General features: G+C 55.2%; 1 protein-coding gene across 1 annotated transcript; it reads right to left on the reverse strand.

Annotated features, from left to right (window-relative positions):
• Positions 1-1,008: 1,008 nt before the first annotated feature.
• LOC309403731 (fibrinogen C domain-containing protein 1-B-like) lies at positions 1,009-12,472 on the reverse strand (the record flags this gene model as incomplete). The annotated part of the gene is made up of 6 exons (XM_081997978.1): positions 1,009-1,155; positions 1,680-1,875; positions 3,052-3,268; positions 4,711-4,848; positions 7,751-7,973; positions 12,038-12,472. The coding sequence occupies 6 exons, from the start codon at positions 12,470-12,472 to the stop codon at positions 1,009-1,011; spliced, it is 1,356 nt and encodes a 451-aa protein (XP_081854104.1).
• Between the last annotated feature and the right edge of the window lie 1,252 nt (positions 12,473-13,724).

Raw genomic sequence — 13,724 nt, forward strand, 5'->3', positions numbered from 1 at the left:
CTCTCACTCTCTTGCTGCAGCTACGAATGGAAAATTAAAAGACAGCAACAGCGAATCTTCTTTATCTGGAGTAAGGCAGTAAGAAAAGAATTAAAATCATGTCTGATCATTCCTGCAGACCACTTTTAGGGTAGATAGAAAATTCATCAGAAGTTCTTTGCTGGAGAAAGGACAGAGAGGTGAAAATAGAATGGAAAAATGGAAAACTTTCTGCATTTTTTATTTTAAAATATTTTCTTTTGGAGTATTATTATCACAGCTTGCTAATGTCCACATGTTTAACATGGTCCCTGCCAAAGGAGGTGAGGGCCACTGCAGACCTTCCTCCATTTTTGCCCATGGCGCCGTCCGTGGGCGATGCACGCTGGCTCTCCTGGCTTCCCTCAGGGCCATCTCGGCACCTTGGAGCCACCCTAGCACATCCCTGGGCTGGTGGACCTTCAGTATCAAATACATATGCAGTGATGTGAACAGAGAAACTCTGCCGAGAGCGGAGAGATGCTCATCTTTCGGCACAAGAATTGGTCCATCACATCCCATATGGAAAACATATACAGGATTGATTTTGTTTGCTTCCTTCTACAATACCATTGGGTTGGTAGCCAGAGCACTCAACATCTCCATTCGATGTAAGCTCCAACCTCAGCGTGTGGCTGACTCGCATCACCCAGTCAAAGCCTGGTTTTAGTCTCAAGCCTTGGGGATGCCCAAGCCCACCAAGGACTGCTGCTACCCAGTGAAAAGGCAAGCCACATGCTTCTCTTTCCAAAGCCCTTCTCAGCAATCACCTCCACATTTTTAGGAGAGCTTTCACCACCCAAATACTTGTTGAAGGTCTTAACACCTCTGCTGTCAGTTCGATTCTCTTGAAAGCAAACAGGCAGCAACAGGCATGGTGCTCGGTTCCTCAGGGATCTCCAGCATGAGGTTTTGCTCACAGAAAACTATTTCCAGGCCGCTGTTCTCAACGTTCACCATGAGGCAAAATGAAGAATGTCCCAGGCTCCTTCATGGGGAGACATGGGGCCGGAAAGTGCGTGGTCGAATCATCATGACCACCTTCCTCAGGGAGTAGTAGTCTGTGTCCTTCCATGAGTACCACACAATACCGTCCGGTCCCAGGATCTTGCGGTTTTTAATGGAGTATCGGCCGCCCTGTGATGCAGAGAAAGAAGGATGGTCAGGCATGGGGAACGCACGGAAGTGTCATCTGGATGGGAACATCAGAAAATCAATTGCTCCGAAACACTGGAGCCAAGAGCTTGATGACAATGTAGTGAAAAGAGCATGTAAACCCCAACGTGTTCCAAACGGTCCCTATGGAGCTGCCATCTATCCGTCTCAGGCTGCGTGAGTCACCCATACCACACATTGCCGGCATCGCAAACCCCAGCGTGCAGAGGTGTCTCAACACTCATGTCTAGCCCATGGCACTGAAAAGGCTGGACTGCCTTGGTGCCCAGCACCCATTCTGTTCCCTCCCTGGAGAGCAGAGGCTGGTCAAGCCAGGAAGGACTGCTATGACGTGAGGACCAGCAGCTTCCTCCCAGCCCTGGACCTCATGTGCTAACGTCTGCATCCTCATCCCTCCGTTATAGCTTGTAATACACCCCGTGGAGGCTGGAGAAAAAGCACCGGTTGGAGAAAAAGCACCTTGTGTCCTCATCCCTCCATCTTACCTTGTAGTACACCCCATTGAGGTTGGAGAAAAAGCACTGGTGGTACCACCAGCCTCCGTGGGAAATCTCGGCACAGATGTTCCCCGAGTCGGGTGTGCTGAAGCTCCTCTTGTTGTGGTACCAAGCAAAGGAATCCTCCACCGTCCCACTGAACCCATCCACGTGCAGGCGGTAATAGTTTGCCTCATCCTCAATGCTGCAAGCAACAAAGGTGGGACTATTTAATGGGGAGTGTGTGAGTCTCCTTTCCAACCTGGATACTGCATTCCTGGTGTGGACACCCAGCAATCATCAAGATGCTCTGGCAAGTCTCCCTGCTATGATTCATCACCTCTAGAAGCCAAAGATGTTGTATGTCTCCCTTCTCTGGGATGTGCATGACTTTATCATGACTCAGGGCACTTGTTATAGGGCTGAACTGGGCAGACCGTGACTCTAAAACCACAATAAAGGGCTGCGGCGGCTTTGGCAAGACAGTCCCTCTAATTACACAGCACCGCCTCCTCCACATAACAAGCATCCCACTCTTCACCTAGACTGAGCCAGCATCGGGGCTAGCAAAGGCTGAACATCACCGCCATTACACATGACGACTGATGGCACACATTTGCTAGTGGAGGATGCTCCACGGCACATTCAGGCAGTGGGGTTTTTTTTCCCAGCAGTTTTGGGGTCTACTCAAAGCCCTGAAGCTTCAAGCGTCCATAAGGTGCAGTACTCCCTTGGGCATCCTCCCGTGGTGGATTACTCCACAGTCACCCACAAGCATTTCCAGAAGAGACAGGGAAGGAGTTCATCTGGGACAGTCTGGACAGACTTGGTCACTCCTGATTAAGAAAGGATGTGGCTGATGTGGCATGGATAAATAAAGCACCTGAGGACGGTATGAGCTATAGACACTGAAGGACATTACATCAGGCCCAGCAAGTAAAAGCCATGAGTAAAGAGGGTAAAAATCAAAACACGACTCTAAACCAGGGAGATGCTGGAGGATCTACCCAGCAAGACCATGGGATTCAAAACCCTATTTTTGACACAGAGATTAATATTTTTGGCAGAAAAAATACCCCTAAGCAGCTGGGGACAGTCCACTGGGTCCTACAGCTCCCTTCACCTGTGGCTGTGGATGTTGGCCGTGGTCAAACAGCACCGCACATTCGCTAGCTCACATCCAGGCTTCAACCCAGAGCAAAAATTGGTGGTGAAATCCAGGTGGGGAAGAAAGGATAGACAGATAGACAGCCTGGACCCAGTCTGAAAAGCTCTCTAGACAGAGTCACTCTGAGCTCAATGCAGTTCCCACACCTGAAGGTCTCCTGGCATTGAACCAGTTATGTCTATGCGAACCAGGGAAGGCCATCCCACTTTCTACCTGAAGACCTGGTAGAAGGCATGCTTGTGCTTGTTGTTCCAGTCCTCCAGGTCAATGCGCAGAGAGTAGTCTCCTTGGCTGGTCATCTTGTGGATGTTCTCATTGCCCAGCCAGAACTCACCATTGAGTTCCCCAAAGCCCTCCTTGTACTCGTTCCAGGTCCGGTTGAAGTCAACTGAGCCATCCTGACGCCTCTGGATGACTGTCCATCCCCCACCTGCCAGGAGAGAACTAACGTAAAACAGGAGTCTCCAGGGAGCATCCAAGGGTCCCAGACAGACCCCTTACTGGTGTCAGCTCTGAGGATCCATCTGCAGCCCAGCAAGGTGTCTTCTTGTCATGTGTCCTTCCACCAACTGGCAAAACACAGTGTTGGTTGCTGCACAGGGATAAAACCCACAGCCCACCATAGCTCATGGAAAGAGGCTCCAACCTCTCCCGTGTCGGTTCATGATGTTGTTCCCCCTTCGGTTGTCAGAGGGTCATTCCACACCTTAGGGTGGTTTTAAATGAGAGATGCTAGTTTTCAGGCGGCAAATGTTTTGGGGCTGGAACTAACTACAGCTCCTGGAGTTTGGAGATTATTATGTACTGTTCCTGCAGCACCACAGAGGCACACGAGCTCTCCTAGTATTGTCTCATTGTCTCCATCTGCTCTCCCATCTGTCCAAATCCCTCTCTTCTCTCTCATTTTATTCCAATATTGTAAGCTGGGGCAGGGGGGAGGCGGGGCAGGGGACGGGACTGGGGCCATCTTTTTATTTGCTGTTTGTACAGCCGGTCACTCTACAGTGTCCAAGATTATGTTGATGGTCGTGCAAATAATAGTAATGACATAACAGAGACCACATTGTCTGAACAGCCTGTTTCTTAATGAGCACGTGCATCCCAAAGCCGCAATCACCTGTAGATACTACAACAGGGGAGATGACTACGTGTAGGGAGCTGAATGCCTACCTCCAGCATGGGACAGGTTGAGGTGACACATCCGTCTGGGGCTGGAGCAGATCCATGGGGCAAGGGACTGACAATCCACCACCCCATTTCCCAGACGATTGTCATTATTCTTCCAACACTCAAGTGTCGCAAACTGATTTTGTTAGCAAGTTTGTGCCTTGGGATGACAGTAGTGTGCTCCGTACAGGTATTTAGACGACAAGGGTGTGGGAGGTCACCTGCTCCCTCATTTACACTCCGAAATATCTGTGGGAGAGGATTTACCTCCCCGCTCCTCACTTCAGCACAGCTACAATTAGTAGTTGCCCACATATAGCCCTCTACTACCTGGAGATGCTCCAGGTACCCCCCAGTGATCAGCGGCTACTCCAGAAGGGCTTCTCCTTCCTTAAGTCCTGTGTCATACCCACCAGCATGTGCAAATACCTTGGATGCACGAGAACATCTCAAAGAGCACTAAACACCTGTATTTAGGCCACTGAATCCCAGACGTAATCTCTGGTTTAAACTACCCACCCAAACCCCTTCTACAGCCAGCAGAGAGGACTCGTCCTCTGTCCCCGGAGAAGCGTCCTTCTGGAGATGCTGCTCTCCCTGACTATAAAGTAACTTCGAAATAGCTCAGATGAGACACAACTCTCAGGTTAGACAAATCCCACCCAAAGCTCTGCTGGAAGATGTTGTAGGTGCCTCCTGCAGTACCTTCGGTGTCCATCTCACACAGCACTTCGATAGGCATCCCTCCGACCGAGGGCATGATGCTGTAGACACCAGACCGTCGGAGCCCGTTGTAGTAAACAGAAGCACAGTCGATGGGGCAGCTCCTGGCATGCTTCACCTCTGAGCGAGAAAGCAGAGAAACGCGGCGTTTAGTGCACAGCGTGGAGAAAGGGCCACGCAACCAACACCCCCAAGATTTCGTGCAACTGCAATCCAGAACCGGACAAATAAACCCGGATCCTGAGCTGCTTCTGAAGCTGCAAACCTCTGCAGCATGCTGGCTTCACACCTGAGTGCAGCGGCTTATTAGCGATAAGGTTCGTTAGCAAAGATCTGCACTGAAGGACGATGCGGCTGAGGAATGGTCTTCAGTTCAACTGTTTTTTTAATGGCGACACAGAAATTATGTGCATTTCGCCAGGCTCAAATTAGATCCTATCTCACACTAAAATCATCCTATACATTGGTATAGAATAAGCTGGCTTTCCAGCGATGGTCGGTGTGGATAATAGCGGAAGCTTTTTCTTCTCTCAAACTGCTGCTGTGGGTTTTGTCTTACAATGGAAGGGGATCAAAATCATTCTGGAGAACCTAAAGGTGTTTTTAACTGGGATACGTCAGCCGGGATTTATTTTGCCTTGCACCAACCATCTACACTTCAAGCAGGAGGTCTTCGCTGGTCCTTAGAGACAGGCTTGTGCAGAGGGCGTGAATTCACCCTGGATTTAGGTGGGAGAGGAGAAGAGCCGCTCTCCCCGTCTCCCTCCATCACCCACCGAAGGAGCTCAGCTGAGTTGTCTGCACAGAGGTGCACAGTGACCTCCGAGACGCCCTGGGGCTGGCTTTCAGCTCTCCCGTGTAGGTCCTGTCTTCTATCTGGCCGGCTTATGCGGACCTCTCGGATGCTCCAGGGTCTTTCGGGTGGCACTAGGTGTCAGCTCGGCTGAGACGTTAGCCATAGCAGTGGGAAGAGCACACTGAACTGCTCTCGGTCCACACAGTTTGCCTTGTTATCTTAAATATCCAGTTCACAAGGGAAGATGTGTATGTAGACACCCAACATGAAGCATCCTCATCTGTGAGCTGAGCCTCCTTGGTGGGATGAATCCCATCTCCAGAAAAAAAGGCACAAAGGCAGCTCACACAGGCAGCTCCCCTTACTTTTACGCACTCAGCTAGACCAGCCTGAAGCATGGCATGGCCTGAATACCAGACTGGGATCACTGGGAGAACCAGGAGCCTGAGGGAGGGCAGAAAGCATGCATGGGAGATTGCCCTTCCATGAGGCACACAGAAAGGATGAGACCATGGGACTGGCAGATGATGAAAGCTCCTTGTGGGTGGGAAAGTAAGTCCGGGGTGGGGGGATGATGGGTGAATAGTTGCAACACCCCAGCCCACCAACTGGAGAGCATGGTGGCTGGGAGGTCCTCTGCAGGCTGCAGGCTGGTGACAGATTGGGGACATCCTTTGAGGTGGGCACCAACCGCCAGTGATGCTGCAGGGGAGAGTGTGGGAGAAATCAGTTGTGTGCAGCAAGCAGAGGACAGGGAGAGGCAATCTAGACCCAGCAAGCATCTAGGACAGCAGGCAGAGACCGATCCCACCTAAAGTTAATCAGCTACAAGTGCTGCATTAACTGGCTGCACTTGGGCTGGCGTTCTCCAGGCCAGAGAAGTCACCACTCCTGTCACATCAAGTTATTGAGACGATACCCAGTTCTGGCTTGCAGGTGGTGGTCATGGAGCTAGACATCAACTCTGATGTCCTGGTTTTGCAGAGAGCACTTCTTGCTCAAGGTTCAGAGGTATCTGGAAGCAGGTAAGAGTGGAGCTGTTTATGCTACCTCCACCACGACATGGATGACCGAAAGAGTTTTAAACGAGAGCAATGGAAAAGACTTAGACTAGTTGGCTCAGGGAGAAGTAACATGACTTCCCCCATCTCAGATATCACCAGATCAGATCAAGCTTGGTAGGTGAAAGCCATTAGCAGTTCAGCTCTGCATGCCAGCTGAGTCATGCCATCCAGCCCGCTCCTCAACGGAGAAGACGGACGCTGTCTCTACAAGAACCTCAACCACAGTTCAATGGAAGGCTGGAAGACTATTCAGGAGAAGTATCACTTCATCCTTCTCCAGTGCTCCTTCTGGATATCTGCTGTGGCAGATGGGATCTGGGGCACGGGGACAAGACTGGCACATTTCATCCTGTCTTCTCAAACACCACCACCCTCTTGCCACGGACCCAGAGACTCAAAAGGGGCTCAAAAGGTTTCCCTTCCAGCACCTCAGGGCTGAGCTTTGCAAATCCTGGCTATGGTAGGCCCTGGTCAAAAGGTTTTCATGGTGGTGGTTTCTTTGGAAGAAAATGGGGTTTTAGTCAAACTGAACCTTGAATTTTTTAATTGAAAGTTCCCGTATTTGCTAAAAAACAAAGAAAACATTTCAAGGATTAAGAAGGAAAAAAACCAAACACCTGGCAAAAATTTAAATGCATTAATTAAAAAAGACCATGTGAGAAATAGCAGAAAATAGTTGTTTTTCAAAGTTGAAGAGTTTCACCAAAGCCCTAATTTCATGCTGTGAATTTTTGAAGAAAAAAAAAAATCTTGATATTTTTCGGTGGATTTTTTTTTGGATGGAAAAAACAGCCCCTGGAGCTGGGAGGAAGGTTCGTGCAGCTGACTGCAGGTGGGGTGATGGTGAGAGCAGTGCCAACCGGGTTGTCAGAGCCTGAGCTGGTCCCTGAGAGCATCTCACACCATCTATAGAGAGAAAAACGAGCCGTCGAGGGCCAGGACCCCTTTCCTAGACGGCACGGAAACCATCCCCAGAGGTGCTCATTGCTCTGAGGAGCCCTCCTGGCTGCCTTGGAAGGGCAGGTTGGGTGAGGTCAGGCTCCTGGCCAACGCAAAGGCGATGTAAAGCACTTTTCCCACGCCCTTTCCCCACACCCCGCCTTGAGAGAGGTCCTGAGGGTGAAGCATCCCCTCCCACCCTGCTCCAGCAGCCCCCCGTCACCTGGATGGTGCATCTCCTCCTGCAGCCTCATCTCGGCGGGGCTGAGGCAGGTGGGGTTGCGCCAGGCCCAGTCGGTCAGGACGGAGATGTTGTTTATCTGCGCCTGCATGTCGTAGAGCAGCGTGGCCTGGATGTGCTGCAGGGTGCTGGCCTCGCTGTACCGATGCTCCAGGTCCTGCACCCGCTGGGCCAGGCTGTGGTTCCGGCCGGCCGCCTCCTCGTGCTGCGGGCAGGGAGACAGCTGGCATGGAGGGGGGTGCCGGGGGCGCGGCCCCGGGACCCCCGGGGGGGGCAGGCGGGGGAGCGAGCGGGCAGAGGAGCGCTCGCTGCGCGCAGCGACAGAGACCGAGGACCCCGAGGACGGTTCCTGCGCCCTCACCCTCACCCGGGGCGGCGGCTGGCGTCCCGCAAACGGCAATGACCGCGTCCGTGCTGGGCAAGGAGCGGGTGTGACACCCTCTCACGACCCTTTTACTGCTTGTTTTCAGGACAACCGGTCTCTGATCCTATGTGAAATGTAGGTGCAAGCTGGCTGGAGGCGCCCGCGGCTCCTGAGCGGGACACGGGCACCCCGAGCCCCACCGGCACGGGCTGAACGTGCCCCAGACGCAGTCGCTGCAGACGCGCCCGCCTCTCTTGTTCGGTGCTCCCCGTCCATTAGATGGCAGAGCAAGCCTTAACCAGCACCTCCAAAACCCCACAGCAGCCTGGGAACCCCCTCTCCCGCCCCTGGGCGATGCAGCAACCCTACACCGTGCTCCCCAGCACCCTCCCTGCGTCCGGCAAGCCCATACCCCCACCTGCGGCGGAGGGATGCTGGTTCTCCACCAGCACTGCCCTTAGATGTCCCCTGATGGGGACATCTCTCCCTCCATCACCCACTCAGCGTCACTGCCTTGGGCTCGCAAGCCACGCCAAGACCCTGAAAACAAATGAGTTTATTTTCCCACCTCCCTGCCCCTAGCACCAGGGGCAAATCTGGGTTTTTAGGTGTCCGTGCAAGCGTGCGGTTTATTAAATATCCCTGGGGACACAGAGATCGGGCACTTGAGTCGTCACTACCTGCAAAACGTCAGTGGTGCTGCTGAGGGCCAGGGATTTCCTCTGGCTGGAAGGGGTCTGCAAGCCCAGAGTATGTTTTGTTCCCTCCCAGCTGCTCCCAGGACCCGGATCACACCTCGGTCCCCATTCCTGCCGGGACACGTCTCGGCTTGCTGTTCCCAGAGGTGGCATCACCACTGCTGGGTCATTGTACCAATAACTAACGGCAGCTCTACAATACCCTTCCCAATGCTGCTTTAGCATTGCCGGCACGCCCCTGCTAAATGCCCACCAAGCCTCTATCCCCAAATCCAGAGCAGCTAGATGGGCTGGGGCAACAAAACGGGAATTATGGCGTGCAACGACACGGTGCTTTCCTTCCCAGGCCCGCAGCGTCTCTGGCTCTACCGTAAATCAGCCGCTCCCCCCCGGCTCTGTGAGCTGTGACTGATACAGGCTTCTTCCAGCTACCTGCACCCACGCGTCAGCTCTCCGAGTAAACCCCATGATGCTTTCTCCCAGACAGTCCCCTCCTCCACAGTTGATACCTTTTTTTCCTGCTGCCGATTAAAAACAGCGCAGCCGGACCACCGCGACGCTGCCCTGGTGCTGCTCCCTTCACCGCATCCCCCTGCTGCCGTGGGAGCGGGGCCGTATTAAATGCAATAGGACTGGAAATGCACAGGGAGGGCTGGGCAAGGGGGCTCATTCTGCCCCCTAAATCGTTCTGGAAAGAGGGAGGTGGGGAGGGAAGAGAGGACATAGATGGGGCAAACTCGTCTGACCCAGTTTGGGTGTCCCCATTAGCTCGAGAGGAGCTGTGACCAGGAAGAGCCTGTTGCTCTCACCCGGCTCGGGAAGGGATGCTGAGCTCAGAAAGATGCCTCTGCTCGGACAGACAAGCCCACGCTGAGCTCCCAGAGAAATAACTGACAGCAAAACCCGGGGAGACCAACCAGCAGCAGCCAGAGGCTGATTTATGAAGACGGATTAAGGGAGCAACAGCTCCTTGGTGGGAGGAACGGAGGCGGAGGAGACCTACCCAGGCTGACACAGTGGGGAATTCAGCCAGGGGATGCTGGAGGAAAGCAGCTTCCCAGGCTGGGCACAGGCGCTGGGATGTGGCCAGACCAGCGCAGCGGGAAAACTCCTTACGGGAGAGTCCCGAAGCTGCTGGGGAGCGGAGGGGAGCAGCTCAGCAGCCGCTGCCTCAGGTTTCCTCCGTTCAGCTGTAACTGCCCATGCAGCGATCAGCTTTGCTTCTTGCTTTTCATAGCGTCACAGCGTCACAGCATTCCCACAGTTGGGGTGGGAAGGAGCCGTCAGAGGCCATCTAGTCCCACCCCTGCAGTGAGCAGGGACATCTTCACCCAGAGCAGGTTGCTCAGAGCCCCGTCCAGCCTGACCTGGGCTGTTTCCAGGGATGGGGCATCCACCACCTCTCTGGGCAACCTGGGCCAGGGCTTCACCAGCCTCCTTGCCAAAAATGTCTTCCTTACATCTAGTCTGAATCTCCCCTCTTTTAGTTTAAAACCGTCACCCCTTGTCCTGTGGCTCCAGGCCCTGCTGAACAGTCTGTCCCCATCTTTCTCCTCAGCCCCTCCAAGCCCTGGCAGCTGCACTAAGGTCTCCCCGGAGCCTTCTCTGCTCCAGGCTGAGCCCCCCCAGCTCTCCCAGCCTGTCCTCCCAGCAGAGCTGTTCCAGCCCTCGGAGCGTCGCTGGGGCCTCCTCTGGCCCCGCTCCAACAGGTCCATGTCTCTCCTGTGCCGAGGGCTCCAGAGCTGGACGCAGCCCTGCAGGGGGGTCTCCCCGGAGCGGGGCAGAGGGGCAGAACCCCCTCCCTCGCCCTGCTGGCCACGCGGCTTTGGGGGCAGCCCAGGACACGGGTGGCTTCTGGGCTGCGAGCGCACGTTGCCGGCTCCTGTCCAGCTTTGCACCCACCAGGACCCCCAAGTCCTTCTCCATGGGGCTGCTCTCCATCCATTCTCCACCCAGCCTGTATCTGTGCTTGGGGTTGCCCCGACCCATTTCCCTTGCCTGAACACAGAGCACCCTGCTCAAGGCCATCAGCTCAGCTCCCTTGACAGCCACCACCAAGCAACCAGCACCTCCGGAGGGAGATCGGTTCTCCTCCCTCTTCTCTCTGACTCTGAAGAGACCCTTGCCTTTAGATGGGCCATTTCAGAGCCTGGAAATGAAGAATGGATTAAGAGCGTGAACACTGCAGGGAAAATATTTAGTGCATTACTATCCACCTCCCTCCTTGGCTCTGAGCTGGAGAGGTCAGTGAAAGAGCTGCAGCTCCAGGTAGCACAGTCGTGTTATGGGGCCAGTGCCGGCAACTGGGATTGAGGTTGGACAGATTAAACTGTCCTAAGGGACAAAATGTCACCAGGGGATGAATGTGCGAAGTCGGGAGACCGGATACGTATTGCACCAGCTTGGAGTGCCAAGTGCAAGGAAAAAATGGGAGAGGAGCAGTGGAAAGCAGATGAGAAGGCAGGATGGGGGACAGGGGCCAACACGGGAGCCCAGTGAGACATCTTAGCTGGGAAACAACTCCTATGGCCAGCAAAAACACACCCTGATCTGTCCCCGTTCCTGGTTACAGCCCCGAGCAAGCTGCTGCTTGCTGCTGCCGGCAGCCATGCCGAGTGTTGGCAGAGAAAAACCATGGGGCAGTGCCAAACACCGGAGAGCTTCAGAGGTGCCAAACAGGGTTGGAAAAAATGTATTGACATGAAGCTTCAGGCTGCAGGGCTGGTGAATGGAGCCGGGATGGGATGAGCACCAGAAAGGAGACCGCAGGAAGGGTGCCGTGGGCTGGAGGTCAGGAGGTCAGGTCCTCCATGGACAGGGCTTTTCCTGCTCAGCCATGGACATCAGAGATGTGGTCCTTCACCCGCCACCCAAAACCTCCAGGTCTAGTCTGGGACCTTGTTACGGGCAATGGGATGGATCAGCAACCCCAACCTCTCCTGGGCAGGCTTGAAGGTGGAGGAGATGGCAGAGACAAAACACCGAAGGGTTTGTGGCTAATGTTAAGGAAGATCAGCACTGGAAGGCTGCGGAACCATCACAGTAGGAGCAGCCGGGGTTTAATGGATACCCCAGCCTGTGGTCAGGACAACACCCCGTATGCTTCACCGGCTGTCCTCCCACTGCAACTGCTGGGAGCTGGAAGGGACCGTGGGCGGGGGTCATGGGCACCCACACGGAGGGGGTCTGCAAAGGGCAGCCCTTTACCTGGAGCTCGAGGACTTTGATGCGGTGCCGGTGGTTCCTCAGCTCCTCCTGTAGCTCTGAAATCAGCTCCCGTAGCTCCAGGACCTGCTGCTTGCGCTCCTCATTCTCGTGAAGCCAGTAGGACACTTCGTCGGTGCAACGAAACATGTCCGGGCACCGCTGCTCGTCCCCCTGCGGCAGCGTGGCCACGATCTTACAGCGGCCGTTGGGCAGCACCTGGTTGCTGTACTCCCCGCACTGGATCAGGCCCGTGCCCTCCTGGGGACCCTCGTGGTCTCTGTACGCCGCTGGCAGGGATTTCTGCAGCGAGGGGCTGCTCAGTGCGGCCACGAGGATGAGGGACAGCAAACCCGCCCCGGCAGAGCCGGCGCCGGGGCGGACCTCCATCAGGCAGGTGAGGACGGTCCCCAGGGATGGCACCACGTGTCTCACCATCACGCACCGTCAAGGAGAAAGGTGGCAGTCCCTGGGCATCAGACCAGGTCTTCTCCCGAGAGCGAGCGGGTGAGGTTGCAGCTATATGGGAAGAGAGCATCAGTAGGGATGCCGGCGCTCCCGCCCGGGGGGTCACTGCAGGCAAGGGACCCGCCTGTCCCTATAGAGCATCCTCCCCGGTGTCACCCCGCGGCCACCAAGCTGGGACCAGCTCTGGCGGGAGCTCCTCCCTTCTCCTGGCCAGGCTCCACCGGCTTCGCGGGCTGCGTTTCCCCTCCTGCAGAGCCACCGGTTGGCTTGGAGGGCGCCGAGGTGGGTGGTCAGCCCCTCGGGCAGAGCTTTCTGCCCACGCAGGACCATGAGTGGGAAGGAGCTGGCTCCCCCAGACAGGGCATCCCGCTACGCCGTCGCTCCCTGAAATGGGAACCAGAGCAAGGAAACAGGTGATGGAGAGGAAAGGTGAGCAACCAACCTTCCCCACCATGCTGCCCACCCCCAGCAAACCGACAGGTCCCCCCACCTTCCCCAGCCCTCTCCAGCCATCCCCATGGCCCAGGGATGCAGGGCATGGATTTGGGGCTCCCTCCATGTCCCTGTGTGTGAGTTTTTCTTGGCATATGTAACTATAAATGGAGTTATCAAGTGAACGGTGTCCACCTACGTGGGCAGGCCAGAGCAGAAGCCCACCCTTGGGCGGCGTTAGACCTCCACCCTATCCCAGGGGCAGTCTGGATGGACCCCGGCCATGGGCTGGTTGCCCTACGTGGGCTCAGGTCCAATGGGGGTGGAGGGATGGTGGCCTGCACACCACCCAAGTGAGACGAATACAGAACTTGGTCCCCTTTATCCAGAGAAATCGGGGTCCTCTTCAGCCAGAGCTGCCCCCCGATCCCTGCCTGACGCCGGGGCTCCCAGCCACGGCATCACACTCTGGGTCTTCTCCCAAGGTTTATCCCAACCAAAACCCATCCCTGTCCCACTCCGGTGAGGACAGGGAACTGGGAGGGATGCCACGGCTCCCCAGCAGCACCCCAGCTCCCAGCAAGCAGCACCCCAGCTCCCAACATACCTTTAAACGTCCTGGCCAGGCTCTCCGGTGGCAAGAGCAGAGCGCAGCGAGCACCGGCTGGCCATGGGGAGCAGGGTGTGATTTAGGGGACGCTAAATGCTTATTCCCCCTGATCCTATCACCGCTCTATAAATAGGGCCAAGAGAGCTGCTGGTCTCAGACGACGCATGGGAGAGGAGAGCG

Source organism: Phaethon aethereus, assembly GCF_964289735.1.
Source record: "Phaethon aethereus genome assembly, chromosome: 3".
Classification (NCBI taxonomy): Eukaryota; Metazoa; Chordata; class Aves; order Phaethontiformes; family Phaethontidae; genus Phaethon; species Phaethon aethereus.